The following is a 25967-nucleotide window of genomic DNA, read 5'->3' as shown; positions in this document are numbered from 1 at the left end:
TTCTCTATGGGGCACACATCTTGTACATACAGGAAAGGCTACAGACTGGGTAAATTATTCTCTCTTAGTTAATTGGTTAGTCAGCTCAATAACAATTGAGATGTACTTTGTGCAGGGTCCGGTACTGAGAGTAATAAAGGAATTAGAAAACAAGCTCTTACTAGTAGTACATCTTGCAAAGGTACACATATAAAATAAATTTAAAACACAATTACAGGCTGGGTGTGGTGGCTCACACCTGTAATCCCAGCACTTTGGGAGGCCAAGGTGGGCGGATCACCTGAGGTTGGGAGTTCGAGATTAGCCTGACCAACATGGAGAAACCCCGTCTCTACTAAAAATACAAAAAATTAGTGGAACGTGGTGGCGCATGCTTGTAATTCCAGCTACTCAGGAGACTGAGGCAGGAGAATCACTTGAACCCGGGAGGTGGAGGTTGTGGTGAGCCGAGATCGTGCCATTGCACTCCAGTCTGGGCAACAAAAGCAAAACTCTGTCTCAAAAAAAACTAGAACAAAAACAATGACACAATTACAGAGTAACAGACAGAACAAGTAGAAATAAATCAGCACAAGCCAGTACTTGTGAACTGATGGGAAAAGAGTTACAGTTGGGTGGAGTTAGTCAATGAGGACTTTCTGGAAAAGGTGAGTTTTGAAGGAAGGGAAGGGTCCTGGTTTGCGGAAAAAGATGAGGCCATCATTCCAGCAATAATGCATGAGCAGGGGTAGAGAAGAGAAGAATGAGCAAGCTGTAAGGGCCAAGCATTAAACTGGTTAGCTTGTTCAGACTGGAGAATATATGTTAAAGGATAAGAAAAAACAAGTCTGGGAAAATGATAAGGACAGTTCATGGAGAGCCTTAAATGGTTATGAATGAAATTTGCTTTAACAGATATAATGAAAATAACATTTTGAGAAGCCGAGAAACAGATGAATTATAATAAAATAAAACTGGAGAGTTAGGGCTGGGTGCGGTGGCTCACGCCTGTAATCCCAGCACTCTGGGAGGCCGAGGTGGACAGATCACGATGTCAGGAGATGGAGACCATCCTGGCTAACAAAGTGAAACCCCGTCTCTGCTAAAAATACAAAAATTTAGCCGGGCCTGGTGGCGGGTGCCTGTAGTCCCAGATGCTCGCGAGGCTGAGGCAAGAGAATGGCGTGAACCCGGGAGGTGGAGCTTGCAGTGAGCTGAGATCGCGCCACTGCACTCCAGCCTGGGCGGCAGAGCAGGACTCCGTCTCTAAAACAAAACAAATTAAAACAAAACAAAATAAAACTGGAGAGTTAGAACAACAGGGAATCTGCTGCAAGATTCTCAGGAGAGAAAAAAAATGCCTAGGTCCTAACTGTAGCTCTGCCAATTATTAGTGTATGACCTTAGGCAAGTTCTTGAATTTCTGTGTGCCTGTTTCCTCAAATGTGAAATGGGGATAAAGATGTCCGCCTCACAGAGTTGTTGAGAAGAATTAAATGAAGTAATACATGAAAAGTGTTGGCTGGGCATGGTGGCTCACGCTTGTAATCCCAGCACTTTGGGAGGCCGTGGTAGACAGATCACTTGAGGATAGGAGTTTGAGACCAGCCTGGCCAACACGGTGAAACCCCGTCTCTACTAAAAATACAAAAAAAATTAGCCAGGCATGGTGGCGGGCACCTGTAATCCCAGCTACTTGGGTGGCTGAGGCAGGAGAATCGCTTGAACCCAGGAGGTGGAGGTTGCAGTGAGCCGAGCTCACGCCATTGCAATCCAGCCTGGGCAACAGGAGCCAAACTCCATCTCAGAAAAAAAAAAAAACCCAAAACAAAACAAAAAAACCCAAAGTATTTAGTAAGCATTCGATAAACATTCAATTACAGTTAATTAAATTATTATTATATGGGCTGGGCGCAGTGCTTCATGCCTGTAATCCCAGCCCTTTGGGAGGCCAAGGTGGGTGGATCACCTGAGGTCAGAAGTTTGAGACCAGCCTGGCCAACATGGTGAAACTCTGTCTCTACTAAAAATATAAAAATTAAAAAAAGAAAAATAAATAAAAAGAAAAAAATAAGAAAAACAAAACAAAACAAAAGAAACAAACAAACAAAACTAAAAGTACAAAAATTAGCCAGGCATGGTGGCAGGGGCCTGTAATCCCAGCTACTTAGGAGGCTGGGGCAGGAGAGTCTCTTGAACCCAGGAGGCAGAGGTTGCATGAGCCAAGATCATGCCATTGCAATCTAGCCCAGGCAACAAGAGCGAAACTCCATCTCAAAAAAAAAAAAAAAAAAAAGGTGTTTAGTGCAATAACTTGGTAAATATTCAATTACAGTTAATTAAATTATTATTATATGGGCTGGGCACGGTGGTTCATGTCTGTAATCCCAGCCCTTTGGGAGGCTTAGGTGGGCAGATCACCTGAGGTCAGGAGTTTGAGACCAGCCTGGCTAACACGGTGAAACCCCATCTGTACTAAAAATACAAAAATTAGTTGTGCATGGTGGTGGGTGCCTGTAATCCTAGCTACTCAGAAGGCTGGGGCGGGAGAATTGCTTGAACCCATGAGATGGAGGTTGCAATGAGCTGAGATCATGCCACTGCACTCCAGCCTGGGTGACAGAAGAGACTCCAGCACCAAAAAAAAAAAAAAAAAAATATATATATATATATATATATATGTTATTTAAATTATTATTTCTCTGACCAGTAAGTGATCATAGAACTACATATATATAACAAAAGGTCCCATCTCACACCTTAGTTTGAAAGGATTGCAGCTTTTCAGTCTGCCTTTCTGAAAAGTATGTAGGATTCAGAGGCTAAGAGGGCAGGCCCAGAGTCCAAAACTGTGCTGTCCAGTACAAGAGCTACTAATCACATGTGACTACGGATCACGTGAAATGTGGATAGGCAGAATTTAGATGTGCTATAAATGTAAAGTACACGCTGGATTTCAAAGTTGGTGTGAACAAAATAAGTAAAATATCTCATTAACTTTTTTTTTTTTTGAGACGGAGTTGTACTCTTTTTGCCCAGGTTGGAGTGCAGTGGCATGATCTTAGCTAATTGCAACCTCTGCCTCCTGCGTTCAAGTGATTCTCCTGCCTCAGCCTCCGGAGTAGCTGGCTAGGATTACAGGCATGCACCACCATGGCCGGCTACTTTTTGTATTTTTAGTAGAGACGGGATTTCACTACATTGGTCAGGCTGGTCTTGAACTCCTGACCTCAGGTGATTCACCTGCCTTGGCCTCCCAAAGTGCTAGGATTACAGGCGTGAGCCACTGTGCCCGACCTTATTAATATTTTTTATATTGATTACATGTTGAAATGATGATATTTTGGATATGTTGGGTTAAATAAGATGTGTTTTCATTTGTTTCCTTTTTTTTTGTGATGCGGGTACTATAAGATTTAATACTACCTAGTGGTTCACAGTATGTTTCTGCTGGACAGTACTGGTCCATTACAGCATACTACATTCAGTTTTGGAAATTACAGGGTTCTGAGAAATTTCTGTAAAGAAATATGAGGATTATGAATAAATCTCCTTGCCTTTGACACTTTAAATAACATTTAAAAAAATGTTATTTCATTTTTTTTTTTTTTTGAGACGGGGCCTCACTCTGTCACCTGGAGGGCAGTGGCACCATTACAGCTCACTGCAGACTCCACCTCCTGGGCTCAAGTGATCCTCCCGTCTCAGCCTCCTGAGTAGCTGGGATCATAGGCACATGTCACCACACCTAGGCCCACTTTTTTTTTTGAGACGGAGTCTCGTTGTGTCGCTGAGGCTGGAGTGTAGTGATGTGATCTCGGCTCACTGCAACCTCTGCCTCCTGGGTTCAAGCGATTCTCCTGCCTCAGCCTCCCTAGTAGCTGGGACTACAGGCTCATGACACCATACCAGGCTAATTTTTGTATTTTTAGTAGAGATAGGGGTTCACGTGATTGGCCAGGCTGGTCTCGAACTCCTGACCTTGTGATCCGCCCGCCTCGGCCTCCCAAAGTGCTGGGATTACAGGCGTGAGCCACCGCGCCCTGCCGAAACATCCCATTTTAAACATTAAATCATGGAAACAAAATTCTAGTTTTTGAAATCACTCCCTAGAAAGCCCAAATCTCATTGGTTGAAATAACCTAGGTTATTAAAGGTTTTATGACAAAACATTTTCAAATCATCCTTTGAATTTGCTACTTAACAGGAATTGAGGACAAAGAGCCTCAAGTCAGGGCTTTTCGCTGACCTGGAGGCAGAATCCAGTTTGGGGTTTTGCTTGTAACTGGTATTTTATGCATGCGACCCTGGCTGAACTGACCAACTGCGTAGGCTTCAACTTCCCGAGGCAGCCCAGGGGTCCTTAAGCCTTTCCTTCCTCTGATCAAGCCCTTCCCGGCTCCTTCCAGTTGGAAGGACGCCCCCAGTCCTGAACGGCGCCGACAGGTGCAGCGCCGGAGACCCTGCGCCCTCCCGCCTAGCTGGCCGCGCCCTAGCCCTCGCCGCTCCGCCCTCTGCCCCGGCGTGCGCGCGCCCTCCACGGGGGCGCGCTCGGCCGGCGGGGCCGCGCACGCAGCCGCCGCCGCCACCGCCTCCCTCTCTCCCTCCCTCCTTGCGGGCCCTCCTCCCCTTCCCTCCCCTCCGCCCCCTTCCCCGTAGGCAGCCCGCCCGCACCGCCTCCCACCCAGCCTCCAGCGCTCCGGCTGGGTCTCTCCCCCGCCCCCCAGGCTCCCCCGGTAGCTCTCCTCCGGCGGTCGCCCGCGCTCGGTGGATGTGGCTGGCAGCTGCCGCCCCCTCCCTCGCTCGCCGCCTGCTCTTCCTCGGCCCTCCGCCTCCTCCCCTCCTCCTTCTCCTCTTCAGCCGCTCCTTTCGCCGCCGCCGCCGCCTCCACAGCCTGGGCCTCGCCGCGATGCCGGAGAAGAGGCCCTTCGAGCGGCTGCCTGCCGATGTCTCCCCCATCAACTACAGCCTTTGCCTCAAGCCCGACTTGCTGGACTTCACCTTCGAGGGCAAGCTGGAGGCCGCCGCCCAGGTACAGCGACCCTCGGGCGCCGGGGCAAGCTGCGGGGCGAGCAGTTAGGCCGCGCCTGCGGGCTGGACTCAGGGCCCGGCTGGGAGGGCGGACGGGCCTCGGGTCGGGGCTGGGCGGCCGCGGGGCGCCGGAGTCGGCGTGCTCTGCCTTGCTGAGTTGGGGCTGGGGCTGGGGCTGGAGCCGGGGCCGGAGCTGAGACTGGGGCTGGGGCTCGGGCTGGGGCCGCTCTGCGGGAGCTCTGTGGAGCCCGCCGCCCGGCCCTTGCGCCCCTCCCTGGCGAGCACACCTGTGTGGGGCTTTTTCCCCCGCCCCGGACCCTTCTAGGCTTGATAGTGTTCCGGGGGAGGCTGGAGGGTGTTGGGGGAGGACGGAGAGGTCATGGGAGTCCCCGCTCTGCTCAACCACCTGACTCAGTTCTTTCTTTGGTTTCTCTCTACACCCCTTGAGTGATACATTGGAGGGGGTGGTCATCTGGGACTCTGGCCGCCGCGCTGGAGCGAGGAGGGGAGCTTCTAGAAGGGGGAGAGGGTGAGAACGAGAATGTTAATCCCAGGCAGCCTCGCTGACTTCTCCCCGCCTGCTCCAGCCCAGGGGCTGGGTTTCCAAGATGATCCGCCCCCTCCCCCTTTCCCTCAAGTGACAGTGCAGCAGTGACTTTGTTCTCTCCTAACCTCTAGAGAAGCTGCGGGAGGACCCCATCTCCGCTTTTCCTATCTTCCTAGCTTTGCAGCCTTCGAAGCTGGTGGATTTATTGCTACCGTGATGGTTGCTTAGCAGTACTTTCCTCTAAGAAGCTGACTGGGCGCGGTGGCTCATGCCTGTAATCCCAGCACTTTGGGAGGCCGAGGCGGGCGCACTATAGGTCAGGAGTTCGAGACCAGCCTGAGCAACATGGTGAAACCCCCGTCTCTACTAAAAATTAGCGGGGCTTGGTGGTGGGCCCCTGTAATCTCAGCTTCCGGGGAGGCTGAGGCAGGAGAATCACTTGAACCTGGGAGGCAGAGGTTGTAGAGTCGAGATCGCGCCACTGCACTCTCCAGCCTGGGCGAAAAAAAGAAAAAAAAAAAAAAAAGGAAAGAAAGAAAGAAGCTATTAGTTATAACATACCACTGGTGAAAATATTCCATTACTCTTCACTGCAGTTTTTGGTGAATCATGCTTCCCTCCCTCCTCCCGCAGCATTATCTGTTTGATTTTGGAGACCATCAGTATAGATGCCTGACAAACATCCTGAACAATAGGCATTTATGATACTATGTAATAGGAAGCCTGTAATAAAAATGGGAACTGTTTGATAGTTATCTGTAAATAGAATGTTAGTAAATATATTTTGTTTCATTTCTCTTCCTAGTACAGTCTGGGATGGGGGGAAATCAGTAGGCTCCAACCTTAAAGAACATGGTGTATATAGCAATGAAATGAAGGAAATGAAGACTGGTACTCGGATGAATTGAATGTTGGTAGTTGTCTTTGAAAGCCAAGAGGGTACGGTATTCAGACCAAAAATATGTCTAAAAGTACAGAATTTAAAAATACAGTTATCTGTATACTTATCTGTGACAGATAACATAGCTGTCCCATTTGGGGCACTGGTGTGAAAGCAAGAGGGCTCTAGGATTTGGCAGCATCAAAAGGCAGAACTTAGTGAAAAACAGGTGATTTACAAATTTTCCATTAAGAATATGAATCAGAATGAATGAATCTTGGATCTGAATTAGAATTTGAGAAGGTTATTTGGGAAACTATGGTTTAAGCCAAGTGACTACAGTGTTTGATATATATTGGCAAGGGGCAGATGGGAGGGATTGTAAACAGTAGTGTGTCTTGTGACTTGGCAAACCTTTGGGAAAGAGAACCTAGTGATGAATGGGTTTGCATTATGTGAAAAGACTAACATTAAAAAACATTTGTTTATTCACCCTATTAGTTGCCAAAATGGGTTCATAATTTTCGGAGGCAAACATATTTTGGGAAAAGTCCAGAAAAAAGTACACCTTTTTAAATGATTACTTATTAAAGAACTGAATTTGATTTAAGTATCGGGATAGAACAACAAGCAGTGACATGTTTCTCCTTACCTCTTTTCTACTTTTGTGGAAGACTGGTTTGTGCCATTGAGGGAGCATATGGTGATATACTAAATATTAGCAGGGACTTGTTAATTTGATGCAAGGGAAATAAATGGATTTTTTTAAGTAACATGAACTTTTTAAAACACTTTTTTTCCAGAAATTTTTTTCAGGCTAGATGGCAACACAAGGATGACACAATAGTGAATTCCAACAGGTTTTATTAAAGGATGATTGGACTTTTAAATTGTACTAATTGACATGTTTGGAAGGGTAAAAGAGGAATTAACATTGGTAAGAAGTAAAAAGCATATATTAAAAGTTTTTGAAATCCATGAATTAGAGCAGTACATTTAAATTGTAGCATTAGGTGATATCTTGTGGAAATTTATTGACAAAATTCTTATCTGTGGAAACATATTTATAACTGATATTGGATCAGTTTCGTAACAGTTGGAATCACATAACACAAACATGCAAGTTGCTTAGTTGCTTTAGTTACAAAATTTTATGATAAGCCCAGAGTATTTTTACAGGTTACATATTAGAAACTTAGTGGATTTATTTTATTTTATTTTTTATTTTTATTTGTTTGAGATGGAGTTTAGCTCTTTCGCCCAGGCTGGAGTGAGTGATATGATCTTGACCATCTTGACTCACTGCAGCCTCCACCCTGCCCCAGCCCCTGTCCCGCCCCCCCACCCCCCGCCCCCCGCAGGTTCAAGCTAGTCTTCCTGCTTCAGCCTCCCAGGTAGCTGGGACCACAGGTGTGTGCCACCACACCCAGCTAATTTTTGTATTTTTAGTAGAGACAGGGTTTTGCCATGTTGGCCAGGCTGGTCTCGAACTCCTGACCTCAGGTGATCCCCTTCCCTTGGCCTCCCAAAGGGCTGGGATTATAGGCATGAACCACCATGCCCAGCCAACTTAGTGGATTTTTATTTTTATTTTTATTTATTTATTTTTTTGAGGCGGAGTCTTGCGCTGTAGCCCGGACTGGAGTGCAGTGGCCGGATCTCAGCTCACTGCAAGCTCCGCCTCCCGGGTTTACGCCATTCTCCTGCCTCAGCCTCCCGAGTAGCTGAGACTACAGGCGCCCGCCACCTCGCCCAGCTAGTTTTTGTATTTTTAGTAGAGATGGGGTTTCACCGTGTTAGCCAGGATGGTCTTGATCTCCTGACCTTGTGATCCGCCCGTCTCGGCCTCCCAAAGTGCTGGGATTACAGGCTTGAGCCACCGCGCCCGGCCTTTAGTGGATTTTTAACCTAGACTGGGGTGTGGACTGCTGGAGAAGGTGAAGAAATTAGTCCATGTTCAGTGACTGAAAAATTAGTTATCTTTCACATTAGTGTGGTTTATCTGGTTTTGAAAATTTGTTATACAGAAGTTTCTCTAGGCCCAAAATTTATTTCATTCCCTGTCCCCTCCCTTTACACTGGATACTTGAGAGCAGTGGACTTTTGTAGATATTTCATATTTTGATCCTCTCCCTTTGTGGATAATTAATTAAAATGAATTACAAGTTTCTGTGTGTGACTACTATTAATGATTATGAGTGTGTAGTGGTTGGTACAATAATTGGGCATTCTCTTTTTTTTTTTTTTTGAGACGGAGTCTTGCTCTGTTGCCCAGGCTGGAGTGCGGTGGCGCAATCTTAGCTGACTGTAGCCTCTGCCTCCCGGGTTCAAGCAATTCTCCTGCCTCAACCTCCTGAGTCACTGGGACTACAGGCACGCGCCGCCATGCCTGGCTAATTTTTTTGTATTTTTACTGGAGATGGGGTTTCACCATATTGGCCAGGATGATCTTGATCTCCTGACTTTATTCTGTCTTCCTCGGCCTCCCAAAGTGTTGGGATTACAGGCGTGAGTCACCGTGCCCAGCTGGGCTTTTTCTTATGGAAATATTTTACCTGTGCTAGAGAAACTAAGTTTATCATTCAAGGCCAGAAATCAGGATATCCTAGCCAACCGCTGGCCTCTGCTAACAAAATATTCATGTTGGAGATAACCAAATTGGCAGTATGTGAAGAGTTGCTGATATAGTAGTTTGTTTGGCAGATGAAAAATTTGGCAGCTAAATGGTTATTGTCAATCCTGTGTTACAAATTTTTTGCCCAAATTCTGCATATTTTCTTTCAGTTTTTTTTTTTTGAGATGGAGTTTTGCTTTTGTTGCCCAGGCTGCAGTACAATGGCACGATCTCGGCTCACTGCAACCTCCGCCTCCCAGCTTCAAGCAATTCTCCTGCCTCAGCCTCTCAAGTAGCTGGGATTACAGTCATGCGCCACCATGCCCAGCTAATTTTTTATATTTTTAGTAGAGACTGAGTTTCTCCATGGCCGGTCTTGAATTCCTGACCTCAGGTGATCCACCTGCTTCAGCCTCCCAAAGTGCTGGGATTACGGGTGTGACCCACCGCGCCCAGCTGCTTTTTTTTTTTTTTGAGTCGGAGTTTTGCTCTTGTTGCCCAGGCTGGAGTGCAATGGCGCGATCTGGGCTCACTGCAGCCTCTGCCTCCTGGGCTCAAGCGTTTCTCCTGCCTCAGCCTCCAGAGTAGCTGGGATTACAGGTGTGCACCACCAAGGCCAGCTAATTTTTGTATTATAGGCCTGAGCCTGTATTACCCGGCCAGCCCATATCTGTTCTTTAAAGTTGTTTAGTTTTCCTTACCCTCATGTTCTTCTTGCTGCTTACTGTGCCTTGTTGCTGCCTATTGTGCAATTTCTTCTCTCTCATATTTTACTGAACTTCTGAAGAAGAAGCCTTAGAAGCCAGATAAACAAGCTTGTCGGGGCTAAAAAATCAATTTCTATGTGAGAGTTTGTTGGATTCTCTTCTGAGTAAAGGGTATGTGTTTTATTGTATGGACTTTGTATCACCTATTTTGGCTTTTCCTCCAGGCCTTTTTTTTTTTTTTTTTTTTTAACTTCCTGGTTCTAGATATAACTGATACTCTGATACAACCTGGGTAAATGTGGTCTTGAGTAGTAAATTATCTGTAAAGCTTCTCTGAACTTTGCCACATAAATGAGCCTGCTCTTATTGTAAAGTAAATCTTACTCTAATCTGTATGTGAGTCATTGGGAAAGAACTGAGCCTTCTAATGGCTTTTGTTGTTAACTGAGATTAGTTCTTTAGATTTTAGTGATTTAGTTTTGAACACCATGCAAGTATGTGGTTCTTGGTTTATTTGGTCACTTGTAATCTCTTTAAAATTTTATTTTAAATTAGGAAATATTTTAGAAATACAAGAAAGTCACACACTGTGAGATTAAATAGATATTAACATTTTGCCCCATTTTCATCAGACTGTGCATGCTTTTTTGGGGGGGAATAAAATGTCACAGATACCACTAAAGCCCATTTCCATCTCTTCCCACCCCACCCCTAGAAGTAACTTCAGTCTTCAGGTAGGTGCATAATTATTTCTTTTCATTCCTATGTATAGTTTAAAAGTCTAGTTGCATGTTAGTAGCCACAAACATCACATACCAGTATTCTGTGCGTTTTGCGTTTTTACATTAATGGTAATTATTTTTGACCTTCTGCAAGTGGCTCTTTTCAGTGTCTCTTGTTAGAAAACTTGGCTCAACTTGAGTTTACTGATTATTTGCTTCTTACTGTCCTTAGCTATTATAGAACTGTTCCAGCAAGGCAACAATTATTGCTATTTTAATGGTGAAATCAGTTTTATTAGGCAAAAGTGACTCAGGCTTCAGACTGATTGGCATTTGGAATTGTCACACTGGAGATTTTCTTTTACTAAAATCTCAGGACATTGGCAATCAGGAAAAACCCCTCTTGAGTCTTACTGTAGTACATGTAAGATATGTTCCTGAGTGACCGTAGTAAAGACTCATTCAGGAAAATATTATCTCCGATTTCGCCTCCCTAGCTCATAGGAAACTTCCATTGTAAAGTTGTTACCAGGCTTCAAGCTGCCTCTCTGGTACAGCCCTTACTTAGTATTTGACTCAGTTGAAGTACAGTCTATATAGGAGGCCAACAAGGCTTAACCCTGGGTTTGAAACAAAGCAAGGATACACTAACATTCTATTCTTTAATAACATCAAGTAGAAAAATTGAAAATGAGCTTGTTATCAGTGTACTTTTATATGCCAACTTTGTTTTACTTCTGTTTTAAACTTGGAAACTGAAGATTTTAATGCTGAAATTTCTTTGAATTATTACCTGTTTTTTTGATAGTGGAACACACAGCTAATATTTACTATCACGAAGGCGTCAAAGGTGAGAAATCATGTACTACATCATCAGGTCAGCACTACTGTTGGGAAGAGCAGCATCACAAAGAGCAGTGTTATACTGCGTTGTAGTCAGCACATACACTTATGTCCAAACAGATATTTTAAATTACCTTCTTGGGGTAGTACACATATGTTGATATCCAAAGTGCCATATAATACAATGCATTGTTTTTAAACTTCATATAATTCTGATCAGAAGCTTTATAAACTGTTAGGTGAGTGCTGTGAGATGATATGAGAGCACAGTTTAACCTGTGTGTGTATGTGTATGTCTTCACATCTGTTAAGTGATGACTACATATGAGGCACTAAGTGCTAAAACAGACACTTTCCATAGATTATCCCATTATTGGTCAACTTTTAAATCAGTGCATCTCTAATATGAGATAGGATACTGACCAATTTTTAAAATTTGAATGGATTTCTATTTTTAAGATAAGTACCTTTGTTCCTTTGGTTCCTCCCTCCCACCCTTCCAGAAATGGTAGTATCCTGGAAAAAAAAATTAGTAGCAATTCAAGAAACAGCTTAATTCATTAGTGTAAACAGGTGAGTTTTCCGTTAAACATAGGAGGAGTTGGAACTTGTAATTGGATGTTGTGCATGGTGCCTTTCCAAAATGCACAAATACTTTCTCTCAAATGGTTGCAATAGTAATGCGCTGTGTGATTTGGCATGTATAATGTTGTACAGGTATCTTGACGTTGGTGGATTAACTGCTTGGCTACTGTGAAATTCACTGTAGATGTTGATGGGTGAAAGTGTGGTTGCCTAGATAATGGTTAAGACCAGTAACTAAACCATAGTTATTATTTTGCTGGCATACACTTCAAACTCAGAAAGGTTTTTATTCGTTTTACCCATTGGAGCATACCCCAGTAAATGCTTCATTTCTTTGTGTTTCTGATTTTTTTTTTTTTTTTTTTTTTAAGATAGAGTCTTGTTTTTGTCACCCAGGCTGGAGTGCAATGGTGCGATTTTGGCTCACTGCAACCTCTACCTCCTGGGTTCAAGCAATTCTCCTGCCTCAGCCTCCCGGGTAGCTGGGATTACAGGCACCCACCACCACGCCCGGCTAATTTTTTGTATTTATAGTAGAGATGAGGTTTCACCATGTTGGCCTGGCTGGTCTTGAACCCCTGACCTCATGATCCGCCTGCCTCGGCCTCCCAAAGTGCTGGGATTACAGGCGTGAGCCACCGTGCCCCGCAACTTGTGTTGCTGAATTTTTAAGTCAACTTCTGAATAGGCCAAGAATTCCTTTTTTTTTTTTTTTCTTTGAGACGGAGTCTCGCTCTATCGCAGGGGCTGGAGTGCAGTGGCCGGATCTCAGCTCACTGCAAGCACTACAGGCGCCCGCCATCTCGCCCGGCTAGATTTTTGTATTTTTTAGTAGAGACGGGGTTTCACCGTGTTAGCCAGGATGGTCTCGATCTCCTGACCTCATGATCCTCCCATCTCAGCCTCCCAAAGTGCTGGGATTACAGGCTTGAGCCACCGCGCCCGGCTGAATTCTTTTTGTTTTTTGTTCAACTGTAGTGCTAAAAATGGCCAGTTGGACACACAGGTTTTAGTATTGTTTAGGTATGTTTTGGTGAAATAAACAGTGTGAAGGAATATTGCCACTTTAAAGATAAGCCATTCATGAAGTGACATCTTTGTTTTGAAACAAGATTTATGAGAAGCATTTTTTTTTTTTTGTGAGCCAAGGTATTTTCACTTTATGTGTTAGATATTTTGAATAGCTCATTGTAGACTTTGTAACTTACTATCTCTCATTTAGGTCAGGTAATTTTAGTTGCCAGCTAATCATGTTTAAATATGTATTGGTTGTTAATAAAATGATTACTCATATATAGATTTTTCATGCAGATATCATTACTCTGATGTTCTTAGTTTTGTGGTATGTTCAGTTGTCTAAGAGCATTGTTGACTTGCACACAGATTTTGTTTGGTCTATACAATGTTTCTGAAAACTTTAATTAGTTACCATTAATAAAAAATTGAGATATTGCACATGAAATCTGAATTTATAGCTTTTTCTAAAAAAATTGGAAGATCAGGCCGGGTGCGGTGGTGACTCATGCCTGTAATCCCAGCACTGTGGGAGGCCACGGGGGGCGGATCACCTTAGGTAGGGAGTTCAAGACCAACCTCACCAACATGGAGAAACCCCATCTCTACTAAAAATACAAAAATAACCCGGGCATGGTGGCACATGCCTGTAATCCCAGCTACTAGGGAGGCTGAGGCAGGAGAATCGCTTGGACCTGGGAAGCAGAGGTTGCAGTGAACCGAGATCGCGCCACTGCACTCCAGCCTGGGCAACAAGAGTGAAACTCCGCCTCAAAAAAAAAAAATTGGAAGATCTGTCAGCACTAAACCTGCCAGTCAGCATAGCGGTAATTCATTGGCTGCAATAAATGGCTACCATCTCCTCCTTTTAAGGGGCTGTGCACAGCTTCCGCATGGCTTGCTGTACTTACCTGCTTCTGGAGGCATTTCTTTGTGATTTAGGGCATCTGTGTTTTTGTTATTTTAGATTTAGAACATTCAGATGTCTGGAAATGAATTTGAAGTTGTGTTTAAAACAACAAAATAAATGCATATAGGCAAGGTTATGACTAAATTGAAAAATGCACAAGCGGCTGGGCGCGGTGGCTCACGCCTGTAATCTTAACACTTTGGGAGGCTGAGGTGGGTGGATCACGAGGTCAGGAGTTCAAGACCAGCCTGACCAACATGGTGAAACCCCATCTCTACTAAAAATACAAAAATTAGATGGACGTAGTGGCATACATCTGTAATCCCAGCAACTCAGGAGGCTGAGGCAGGAGAATCGCTTGAACCCAGGAGGTGGAGGTTGCAGTGAGCCAAGATAGCATCATTGCACTCCAGCCTGGGTGAGAGAGCGAGACTCCATCTCAAAAGCAACAACAACAACAAAAAATGCACAAGAGTTTTAAAGAAGCAATTCATAGTGGAAAAACTTAATGAAACACACACACACACACACACATATGTATATGAGAAAAGGTGCATAGTAACCAATGTTATTAGTAATCAGGGAAATTCTGATTCAACCAATGGGCTGTCATTAACAATTTTTTTATTTTTTTATTTTTGAGACAGAGTTGTGGTCTTGTTTCCCAAGCTGGAGTGCAGTGGCTCAATCTCAGCTCAGTGCAACCTCCACTGCCCAGGTTCAAATGATTCTTCTGCTTCAGGCTTCCAAGTAGCTGGGATTACAGGCATGTGCCGCATGCCTGGCTAATTTTGTATTTCTTTTTTTTTTTTTTTTTTTGAGATGGAGTCTTGCTCTGTCACCCAGGCTGGAGTACAGTGGCGTGACCTCGGCTCACTGCGAGCTCCGCCTCGCAGGTTCATGCCATTCTCCTACCTTAGCCTCCTGAGTAGCTGGGACTACAGGCGCCCACCACCACACCCGGCTGATTTTTTGTATTTTTAGTAGAGACGGGGTTTCACCACGTTAGTCAAGATGGTCTCAGTCTCCTGACCTCGTGATCCGCCAGCCTTGGCCTCCCAAAGTGCTGGGAATACAGGCGTGAACCACCTGTGTGCCTGGCCTGTTTTTTTTTTTTTTTTTTTTTTTAGTAGAGATGGGGTTTCACCATTTTGGTCAGGCTGGTCTCGAACTCCTGACCTGAAGTAATCTACCTGCCTCAGCCTCCCAAAGTGCTTCAATTACAGGCGTGAACCACTGTGCCTGCTCAGGACTATCATTTAATACCCATTAGATTGTCAAAAATATTAAAGTTTTTCAGAACATGCTGAAAGTGGGATTTCTTTATTCTTTGCTCATGGGAATGTCAACTGACACCACTCTAGAGGATAATTTGGCAGTTCTTGGTAAAGCTCAAGATTTATGTCCAACAATCCAGAAAGTCCACTATTTGGTTTCTTTCCCTGGAAAGATTCTCTCACATGTGCACAGGAAAACATGGACCAAGATGCTCGTTTGTTTGTTTATTTTTGAGACAGAGTCTCGCTGTGTTGCCCAGGCTGGAGTGCAGTGGCACGATCTTGGCTCACTATAAGCTCCGCCTCCCAGGTTCACGCCATTCTCCTGCCTCAGCCTCCTGAGTAGCTGGGACTACAGGTGCCCACCACCATGTCCTGCTACTTTTTTGTATTTTTAGTAGAGACGGGGTTTCACCGTGTTAGCCAGGATGGTCTCGATCTCCTGACCTTGTGATCCACCTGCCTCGGCCTCCCAAAGTGCAGGGATTACAGGCATGACCCACCATGCCCAGCGACAAAATCTTAAAAGTTGATTTAATTTGGGTGGTGGGTCATTAGTATGTATTACATCTGAAATGTCTCTTTGGGAAAGTAAAATTAAAAGATTTTTAAATTTAAAAAATTTCGATTAAATTTTAGATTTACATTTAAATCTAAATAAAAAAATTAAAGAGTATTTTATGAAGTTTTGTTTTGTTTCGTTTTTGAGACAAAGTCATGCTCTATTGTCCAGGCTGGAGTGCAGCGGCATGATCTCGACTCACTGCAACCTCTGCCTCCTGGATTCAAGTGATTCTCGTGTGTTAACCTCCCAAGTAGCTGGGAATACAAGCGTGTGCCACCATGCTCAGCTAAGTTTTTTTTTTTTTTTTTGAGACTGAGTCTTGCTCTGTTGCCCAGGCTGGAGTGCAGTGGCGCTATCTCGGCTCACTGCAGGCTCCACCTCCGGGTTCACACCATTCTCCTGCCTCAGCCTCCTGAGTAGCTGGTACTACAGGGGCCCAACACCATGCCCAGCTAATTTTTTGTATTTTTAGTAGAGACGGGGTTTCACCATTTTAGCCAGGATGGTCTCGATCTCCTGATCTCATGATCCGCCCACCACGGCCTCTGAAAGTGCTGGGATTACAGGCGTGAGCCACTGCGCCCGGCTTTAATTTTTGTATTTTTAGTAGAGATGGAGTCTTAACTATGTCAGCCAGGCTGGGCTTGAACTCCTGGCTTCAAGTGATCTGCCCGCCTGACCCTCCAAAAGTGGTAGGATTACAGGTGTGAGCCACCACACTCGGCGATAAGGGTTATTGTATAAAGTTTTAACATAAAGTTATGGTATCAGCCTTCTTCCTCTATCCTCACAGAAGGCCTCATGGTGAGTTTGATATGCAGATTAAAGTATATAATTATTGCAATATGTTTTAAGAAATGTTTCCTAATTAATATCTTTATGAAATTAAAAGTGTTTATTTATTTATTTATTTATTTTTGAGATAGAGTCTCACTCTGTAATCCAGGCTGGAGTGCAGTGGTACGATTTCAGCCCACTGCAGTCTACATCTCCTGGGTTTAAGCAATTGTCGTGCCTCAGTCCCTCGAGTAGCTGGAATTACAGGCCTGTGCCACCTTGCCTGGCTAATTTTTGTATTTTTTTTTTTTTTTTTGAGACGTAGCCTCACTCTGTCTCCCAGTCTGCAGTGCAATGGTGCGATCTTGGTCCATTGCAACGACTCCTGGGTTCAAGTGATTCTCCTGCCTCTGCATCCTGAGTAGTTGGGATAACAGGTGTGTGCCACCAGGCCCGGATAATTTTTTTTTTTTAGACAGAGTGTTTCTCTGTCACCCAGGTGGGAGTGCAATGGCACGATCTCGACTCACTGCAACCTCTGCCTCCTGGGTTCAAGCAATTCTCCTGCCTCAGCCTCCCGAGTAGCTGGGGCTACAGGCACCCACCATGACGCATGGCTAATTTTTTGTATTTTTAGTAGAGACGGGGTTTCACCATGTTAGCCAGGATGGTCTCGATCTCCTGACCTCACAATCCGCCCACCTCAGCCTTCCAAAGTGCTGGGATTACAGGCATGAGCCACCGCGCCCAACCAACCCGGATAATTTTTATTAGAGACGGGGTTTCACCATATTGGCCAGGCTGATCTCAAACTCCTGACTTCAAGTGGTCCGCCTGCCTCAGCCTCCCAAGGTGCCAAGATTACAGGTGTGAGCCCCCAGCCTACTTTTATTTTTTGAGACAGAGTCTCTGTTGTTCAGGCTGGAGGTCAGTGGTGTAATCATAGCTCACTGCAGCCTCGCTTGACCTCCTGGGCTTAAGGGATCCTCCTCCCTCAGCCTCTCCAGTAGTTAGGACTGTAGGTGTGTACCATCACAGCCACCTCATTAAAAAATTTTTTTTTGTCCCTATGTTGCCCAAGCTGGTCTTGAATTTTTGACCTCAAGCAATACTCCTGCCTCAGCCTCCCAAAGTGTTGGGATTACAGGCATGAGCCACTGTGCCCAGCCCTTTAATAGTTTAAAATCAAGGTTTAAGTAGAAAACATTATTTTATTTGGCTCATTGGTTAGATGTAAGTGATGTGAAATACTTAAACATTCATTATTTAATATAATCTGGAAAATATGAGTTGCTTTGGATTATTAAAACTTCATTTATTTATACCATTGATGCATAAATTCTCAGTCTAGGTTTTAGCGAAGTCTGGATTTTAAAAAAATTGACTCTGATATTAGTCCAAGTCTGTTACTATTATCATTATTATTATTATTATTTGAGAGACACAGAGTCTTGCTCAGTTGCCCAGGATGGAGTGCAGCTGCATGATCACAGCTTATTTCAGCCTCAACCTCCTGGGCTCAAGCAGTCCTCCCACTTCAACCTCCCGAGTAGCTGGGACTATAGGCACACATGACAACACCTGGCCAATTTTTGTATATTTTGTAGAGACAGGGTTTCACCATGTTGTCCAGGCTGGTCTCAAACTCCTGGGCTCATGCGATCCTCTTTGCTTGGCCTCCCAAAGTGCTGGAATTACAGGTGTGCGCCAACACACCTGATCAAGTTGTATATGCTATTAATGTAGGCTATTTCTGACACTGTTGGTTTTTCTTTTCCCCTTAGGTGAGGCAGGCGACTAATCAGATTGTGATGAATTGTGCTGATATTGATATTATTACAGCTTCATATGCACCAGAAGGAGATGAAGGTAAGAGCTGTTTTCCTTTTTAATTTGCTGTCTGCATGTGCATATGTCGGGGGTGTGTGTGTGTATGTAAGTGAGAGAGAGAGACATCTTCAGGTTAAGATTTCAATGTTTGTTACTTTAGAAATGGGTAAATTCAGCTGGGTGAAGTGGCTCACGCCTGTAATCCCAGCAATTTGGCAGGCCGAGGCGAGCAAATCCCTGAGCCCATGAGTTTGAGACCAGCCTGGGCCACATGATGAAATAAAAACAAACAGACAAGCAAACAGAAATATTAGCTAGGCATAGTGGGGTGTGCCTGTAGTCCCAGCTACTTGGGAGGCTGAGGTGGGAGGATCTATTGAGCCCCGGTGGCTGAGGCTGCAGGGAGCCATGATTGTACTACTGCACTCCAGCCTGTGCAACAGAGCAAGACCCTGACTCAAAAAAAGAAAAAAAAAAAAGAGGGGTAAATGTTTATGGGAAATATTGAATAGTATAACCTAACAGTATTGTGAAATAAAGTAAATGTCACAATTTATTTTATTTTTAAATTTATTTTTTTTGAGACAGGGTCTTGCTGTCTCACCCATGCTGGAATGCAGTGTTGTGATCTCAGCTCACTGCTATCTCCACCTCCTGGGTTCAAGCAGTTCTCCCTGCCTCACCCTCCTGAGTAGCTGGGATTACAGGTGCCTGCCACCATACCCAGCTAATTTTTGTATTTTTAGTAGAGACAGGGTTTTGTCATGTTGGCCAGGCTGGTCTTGAACTCCTGACCTCAGGTGATCTGCCTGCCTCCCAAAGTGCTGGGATTACAGACGTGAGCCACCACACCCGGCTAAATATCACAATTTAAATTCTATTTCCAAAATTAACTTATTTTGTGATACTAGTGAAATCACATTTTCATACATTATTTGATATAATATGCATAATAAAGCTGATGAGTTATTCAAAAAATTAAATACTTTGAACATGAAAGTCTCCTTAAAGAGGCTTCGTTTTTATGTTTTTCTTAAAGTTTTTTTTTTTCCTTTTTGTACTGTAGTTTAAAATTGAGATAAGTCATACTCATAATTGGGAGAAAAATATTTGCTTTATGAAGACAATATGAAGATTAGAAGCTAGATAATGGAGTTAATTATAGGGGAAGAACATGTTAAAAAGAAACATGGTATAGAATGTGGAACTCCGTTAGTGTCTATAAAATGAGAACTATTTTAGACCTTATAATTTTAGTATGAAAGTAGTCCATTTTGACTGGAAATCTTATTCCCGTATAAGCTGCTTTTTAAATAGATACCAAGTTTGGCATAAACTCTTACAAGTACATCAGTATTGAAGCTGAATTGCTTTTTACTTTTTTTTTTTTTTTTTTTTGAGACAGTCTCACTCTGTCACCCAGGCTGGGGCGCAGTGGCATGATCTCAACTACCACAACCTCTGTCTCCTGGTCTCAAGCCATCTTCCCACCTCACCTTCCCAAGCAGCTGATCCTACAGGCGTGTACCACCGTGCCTGGCTAATACTCATATTTGTATTTTTTTGTAGATATAGGGTCTCACTATATTGCCCAGGCTGGTCTTGAACCCCTGGGCTCAAGGCATCTGACCTCTTCAGCCTCCCAGGTTGCTGGGATTGCAGGCAAGAGCCACCACACCTGGTTGCCTTTTTACTTTTAATTTCACCTAGATATTCCTTGTCAAAATGGTTTATTGGTTACTCTGAGACTTCTTTGATATAAACTAATTTACAAATTTGATCTTTTTTTTTTTTTTTTTTTTTTTGAGACAGAGTCTCGCTCTGTCACCCAGGCTGGAGTGCTGTGGCCAGATCTCAGCTCACTGCAAGCTCCTCCGCCTCCCGAGTTCACGCCATTCTCCTGCCTCAGCCTCCCGGGTAGCTGGGACTACAGGCACCCACCACCTCGCCCGGCTAGTTTTTTGTATTTTTTAGTAGAGACGGGGTTTCACCGTGTTAGCCAGGATGGTCTCGATCTCCTGACCTCGTGATCCGTCCGTCTCGGCCTCCCAAAGTGCTGGGATTACAGGCTTCAGCCACTGCGCCCGGCACAAATTTGATCTTTTAACTTACATTTTATATTTTGATTTTCTCTCTCCTTTACATTATACTGAAAAGAAGTTTCATTTTAAGGCCTTATAACATTTATGATTTTTTCTTAAACTATTTTGTCTATAGAAAGTCAAAGTAGTAGCAGTTGAACATACTATTCCCAAGAAGTACTTAAGTTCAATTGATTGTAAATTAGATCAAACTGCTGGGAAAACAGATTCTTCAAATGGACTTGAGTGAGTGCCAGCTTTTAAAAAATTGTCTGGTAAATGAAAGAGTGATTATTTAATTTCTTTAACTGTGGAGAAAAATAGAAGTACTCTAGCCAGGTATATCAAATCAACAAGGCTTTCTTTGTTGCAGGTAGAGAATGTTTAAATTCGATGTATGGTTTTTTTTTTTTTTGAGACGGAGTCTCGCTCTGTCGCCCAGGTTGGAGTGCAGTGGCTGGATCTCAGCTCACTGCAAGCTCCGCCTCCGGGGTTTACGCCATTTTCCTGCCTCAGCCTCCCGAGTAGAGACGGGGTTTCACCATGTTGGCAAGGATGGTCTCGATCTCCTGGCCTCGTGATCCGCCTGTCTCGGCCTCCCAAAGTGCTGGGATTACAGGCTTGAGCCACTGCGCCCGGCCTGATGTATGGTTTTAAAGCGGTATGTAGATCGGTAGATCTAGTATTATAAATGTGCACCTTCCAGCTGGCATGGTTTCAGCTCAAGTTTTTTTTTTTATCTTCCTGTACTAAAAATGTCAGGATAGAATTCAGGTGACTGAAAAGTTTTGTTTTGTTTTATTTTATTTTATTTTATTTTATTTTTTTTGGGACGGAGTCTCGCTCTGTCGCCCAGGCTGGAGTGCAGTGGCCGGATCTCAGCTCAGTGCAACAAGCTCCGCCTCCCAGGTTTATGCCATTCTCCTGCCTCAGCCTCTGAGTAGCTGGGACTACAGGCGCCCGCCACCTCGCCCGGCTAGATTTTTTTTTTTTTTTGTATTTTTTTAGTAGAGACGGGGTTTCACAGTGTTAGCCAGGATGGTCTCGATCTCCTGACCTCATGATCCGCCCGTCTCGGCCTCCCAAAGTGCTGGGATTACAGGCTTGAGCCACCGCGCCCGGCCGAAAAGTTTTATTTATTTTTTTTGAGATGGAGTCTCGCTCTGTCACCCAACAATCTTGGCTTGCTGCAACTTTCGCCTCCTGAGTTTGAGCAGTTCTCCTGCCTCATCCTCCTGATTAGCTGGGATTACAGGCATGTGCCACCACGCCTGGCTAATTTTTGTATTTTTAGTAGAGATGGAGTTTCACCATGTTGGTCAGGCTGGTCTTGAGCTCCTGGCCTTGTGATCCACCTGCCTCAGCCTCCCAAAGTGTTGGGATTACAGGTGTGAGCCACTGTGCCTGACCTGACTGAAAAGTTTTGAATATGCATAACTGAATGGTGCTAAGTTCATAATGATTTGTATATCATGGAAGCCCAGTTAGTGTTCTTACTAAGAGAGTCAAGAGAGCAATGAAAACTTAATGGAAAAGAAGATTTGGAGAGAGATTCTGATAAAACATTAAATTATTTTAGATATATAATATGTGTTCAATGCTGGGGCGGTGGCTCATACCTGTAATCCCAGCACTTTGGGAGGCTGTGGTGGGTGGATCATGAGGTCAGGAGTTCAAGACCAGCCTGGCCAAGATAGTGAAACCCCATCTCTGCTAGAAATACAAGAATTAGCTGGGTGTGGCAGGGGGTGCCTGTAATCCCAGCTACTCAGGTATCAGGTGAAATCCCACCCCCGATATTTAACGTGGGTTCTTTTCTATTTCCCTAAGTGTCTTGGCTGGTTTGAGAAATAAAGAGAAAGAGCACAAGAGAGAGAAATTTAAAGCTGGGTGTCTGGGGGAGACATCACATGTTGGCAGGTTCCGTGATGCTCCCTGAGCCGTAAAACCAGCAAGTTTTAAACACACATGATCTACAAACAATTTGTACAGTTAACGCAATCATCACAGGGTCCTGAGGCGACATATATCCTCCTCAGCTTACAAAGAAGATGATGGGGCCGGGCGCGGTGGCTCAAGCCTGTAATCCCAGCACTTTGGGAGGCCGAGACGGGCGAATCATGAGGTCAGGAGATCGAGACCATCCTGGCTAACACGGTGAAACCCCGTCTCTACTAAAAAATACAAAAAACTAGCCGGGCGTGGTAGCGGGCGCCTGTAGTCCCAGCTACTCAGGAGGCTGAGGCAGGAGAATGGCATGAACCCGGGAGGCGGAGCTTGCAGTGAGCTGAGATTGCGCCACTGCACTCCAGCCTGGGCGACAGAGCAAGACTCCGTCTCAAAAAAAAAAAAAAAAAAAAAAAAAAACAAAGAAGATGATGGGATTAAGAGATTAAAGTAAAGACAGGCATAGGAAATCACAAGGGTATTGATTGGGGAAGTGATAAGTGTACATGAAATCTTCACAGTTTATGTTCTGAGATTGCAGTAAAGACAGGCATAAGAAATTATAAAAGTATTAATTTTGGGGAACTAATAAATGCCCATGAAATCTTCACAATTTATGTTCTTCTGCTGCGGCTTCAACTGGTCCCTCTGTTTGGGGTCCCTGACTTCCCGCAACACTCGGGAGGCTGAGGCAGAGAATTGCTTGAACCGGGAGATGGAGGTTGCAGTGAGCTGGGATCGCGCCACTGCACTCCAGCCTGGGCGACAGAGAGAGACTCTGTCTCAAAAAAAAACACTTTCCTTCAGAACTAGCTAAGGTACATTTCTCAACACTTTTCTACCACAGCAGCAGGAAAAACCTGGAGTCATGTGTAAGCCCATGTAATCTTACAGTTTAAGAGAATGGGAAGTTGTATGAGTTGTTAAAGTTTGAATTGGGGGCGGCCAGGTGTGGTGGCTCACACCTATAATCCCAGCACTTTGGGAAGCCCAGGTGGGTGGATCACTTGTGGTCAGGAGTTCGAGACCAGCCTGGTCAACATGGTGAAACCCCATCTCTACTAAAAACACAAAAATTAGGCCGGGTGCGGTGGTTCACGTCTGTAATCCCAGCACTTTGGGAGGCCGAGGCGGGCGGATCACGAGGTCAGGAGATCAAGACCATCCTGGCTAACACAGTGAAACCCCATCTCTACTAAAAATACAAAAAAATTAGCCAGGCGTAGTAGCAGGCCCCCGTAGTACCAGCTACTCAGGAGGTTGAGGCAGGAGAATGGTGTGAACCCAGGAGGCAGAGCTTGCAGTGAGCCGAGATCGTGCCACTGCACTCCACCCTGGGCGGCAGAGCAAGACTCCGTCTCAAAAAAAAAAAAAAAAAAATTAGCTGGGTGTGGTGGCGGGCACCTGTAATTCCAGCTACTTGGGAGCCTGAAGGCAGGAGAGTCGCCTGACCCCGGGAGGCGGAAGTTGCAGTGAGCCGAGATTGTGCCACTGCTCTCCAGCCTGGGTGACAGAGCAAGACTCTCAAAAACAAAAAGTTTGGATCGGGAACAGGGATAGATTTGGCCTTTCACATACACACACACACACACACATACACACACACAGAGAGCTTACTTTTGCCTTTGGACATGGTAGCATTTCATTATTTTTACCTTATGTGAGGTTATAACGTTTCTTTAGAAACTGGGAGTTACGAATTTGTTAGTTCTTTCCAGGACTGTATGCTGGTGATGGGAATAAATGAGTCAATAGGAGAGGTCATTTTAAAACCCAGCTAATCTCATCTAGTGCCTGTTGATACTTATAATTGCCTTCTACAAGAGTGATTTAGGTATCTGCAGCCACTAAATCTTGGCATTTTAAAAGTAAATTACTTTTAAGTCATGAAATTGTTGCTTCTCGTGTAAGTTTTTATTTGAAGAAAAAGGCCATTTTTTGTGATATGTGTAGTCATCCTGAAAGACCTATGAGCATATGTCTCTGTTTTTTTTTTTTTATTTGAGACGGAGTCTTGCTCTGTTTCCCAGGCTAGACTACAGTGGCACAATCTCGGCTCACTGCAACCTCCGCCTCCTGGGTTCAAGCGATTCTCCTGCCTCAGCCTCTGGAGTAGCTGGGATTACAGGCACGCGCCACTACGCTGGGCTAATTTTTGTATTTTTAGTAGAGACAGGGATTCACCATGTTAGGCTGGTCTCAAACTCCTGACCTCAGGTGATCCACCTGCCTTGGCCTTCCAAAGTGCTGGGATTACAGATGTGAGCCACTGCCCCTGGCTGAGTGAATTTTAAATTAGGTTTCTACTTTCATGGTTAGTCTTTGACTTACTAAAAGGATATTTTGCATCTTCAGCTTGAGTTCTCTTTTGTGCTATCTTTTTAGATTTTTATACTCTTTAAAGTTTCTAAACTTGATTTAATATGTGGTATTATAAGTCTACAAATTAGAACTCCTAATTAACATTTTGTGACCATCTAGTCACTGAATAATCTTGGGACTTATTCTAGAACTAGTAGAACTTTCTTTTCCTTTTTTTTGGTAAAGAACTTGTTTTAAAATAATCCTTAATAGGCCTTTTGTTAACTCTGTTTGGATATTAGTTATGTACACTTTTCTCTTTGCAAAAATGAAAGAGATCATTTCAAGTAGAGAGTAAAGGTTTGTTTCTCATCCCTTTCTTTAGATATAGTAACAGTTATACCAGATGTAAGCAAATTTGCTAGCAGTTTAGATTTCTGGAATTGTGCCAACTACACATCAAGAGACCATTTAGCTATATTACAGAAGTCAGCATCAGTTTCTTGTTATAAGACAAGACCGGTTTTTACAGACTTTTCTATTTCTCAGTGGAACTTTACTCTGAAGATACACTCTTCCATTTAAATACTGGTTCCAAAACCTACATTATGTGGTGGCTGCTTAATACACATTTAACATTTTGGTTAATTTAAATCTTGTTGATGTGTATGAATGAATAATTGGGCTAGAAGCAGATACCTTTGATTATTGTGAAACTTCAAGTAAATACGGTGTGAAAAGGACCCCTTCTATCTCACAAATTCTGGCCCCTCAGCTCACTGTCTGAACAGTGATTCTCTTGCATATAATAAATTCCCTTGGCTTATGTATAACAATAAATGAAATTTAGTATTTATTTGAACTTTTTACCCCGTAAATATCAAGGTTCTTTTTGCCTAAGTAGTAATTTGTGTCATTCGAGGAGTTTTTATTAAATATTATTATTATTATTATTTGAGACAGAGTCTCACTCATCGTCCAGGCTGGAGTGCAGTGGCACAATCTCGGCTCACTGCAGCTTCTGTCTCCTGGGTTGAAGCGATTCTTGTGCCTCAGCCTCCCAGGTAGCTGGGATTACAGGTGTGTGCCACCAAACCTGTCTAATTTTAGTATTTTTAGTAGAGATGGGGTTTCCCCATTTTGGCCAGGCTGGTCTCAAACTCTAGACCTCAGGTGATCTGCCCACCTTGGCCTCCCAAAGTGCTGGTATTACAGACGTGAGCCACTGCACCAGACCTTAAATACTCCTGTTTAAGTGATAGTTTAATGTGTGAACGCAAGTCTGAAATAGGTTTCTTTGCTTGCCAGAAGCTATAACTAATTACCAAGACAATAGTGACAAACAGAAGGCATATTT

The 25967-nt window shown here is 44.0% G+C and overlaps 1 protein-coding gene across 3 annotated transcripts in view; it reads left to right on the top strand.

Moving 5' to 3' along the window:
• The first annotated feature begins 4542 nt into the window (after positions 1-4542).
• NPEPPS (aminopeptidase puromycin sensitive) overlaps positions 4543-25967 on the top strand; it is a 99912-nt gene continuing 78487 nt past the window's right edge. For 2 of the 3 annotated variants that reach the window (XM_023204312.2, XM_023204314.3), the window contains exons 1-2: positions 4543-5011; positions 18236-18320. In XM_023204312.2, coding sequence (XP_023060080.1) covers positions 4751-5011; positions 18236-18320 — 346 coding nt within the window. In that variant the 5' untranslated portion in view covers positions 4543-4750. The remainder of the gene's footprint in view (positions 5012-18235; positions 18321-25967) is intronic. The other variant, XM_023204313.2, reaches the window with a different exon arrangement.

Source organism: Piliocolobus tephrosceles, chromosome 16 (assembly GCF_002776525.5).
Source record: "Piliocolobus tephrosceles isolate RC106 chromosome 16, ASM277652v3, whole genome shotgun sequence".
In the NCBI taxonomy this organism is placed as follows: Eukaryota; Metazoa; Chordata; class Mammalia; order Primates; family Cercopithecidae; genus Piliocolobus; species Piliocolobus tephrosceles.
This window is presented reverse-complemented; position numbering and strand designations above follow the sequence as displayed.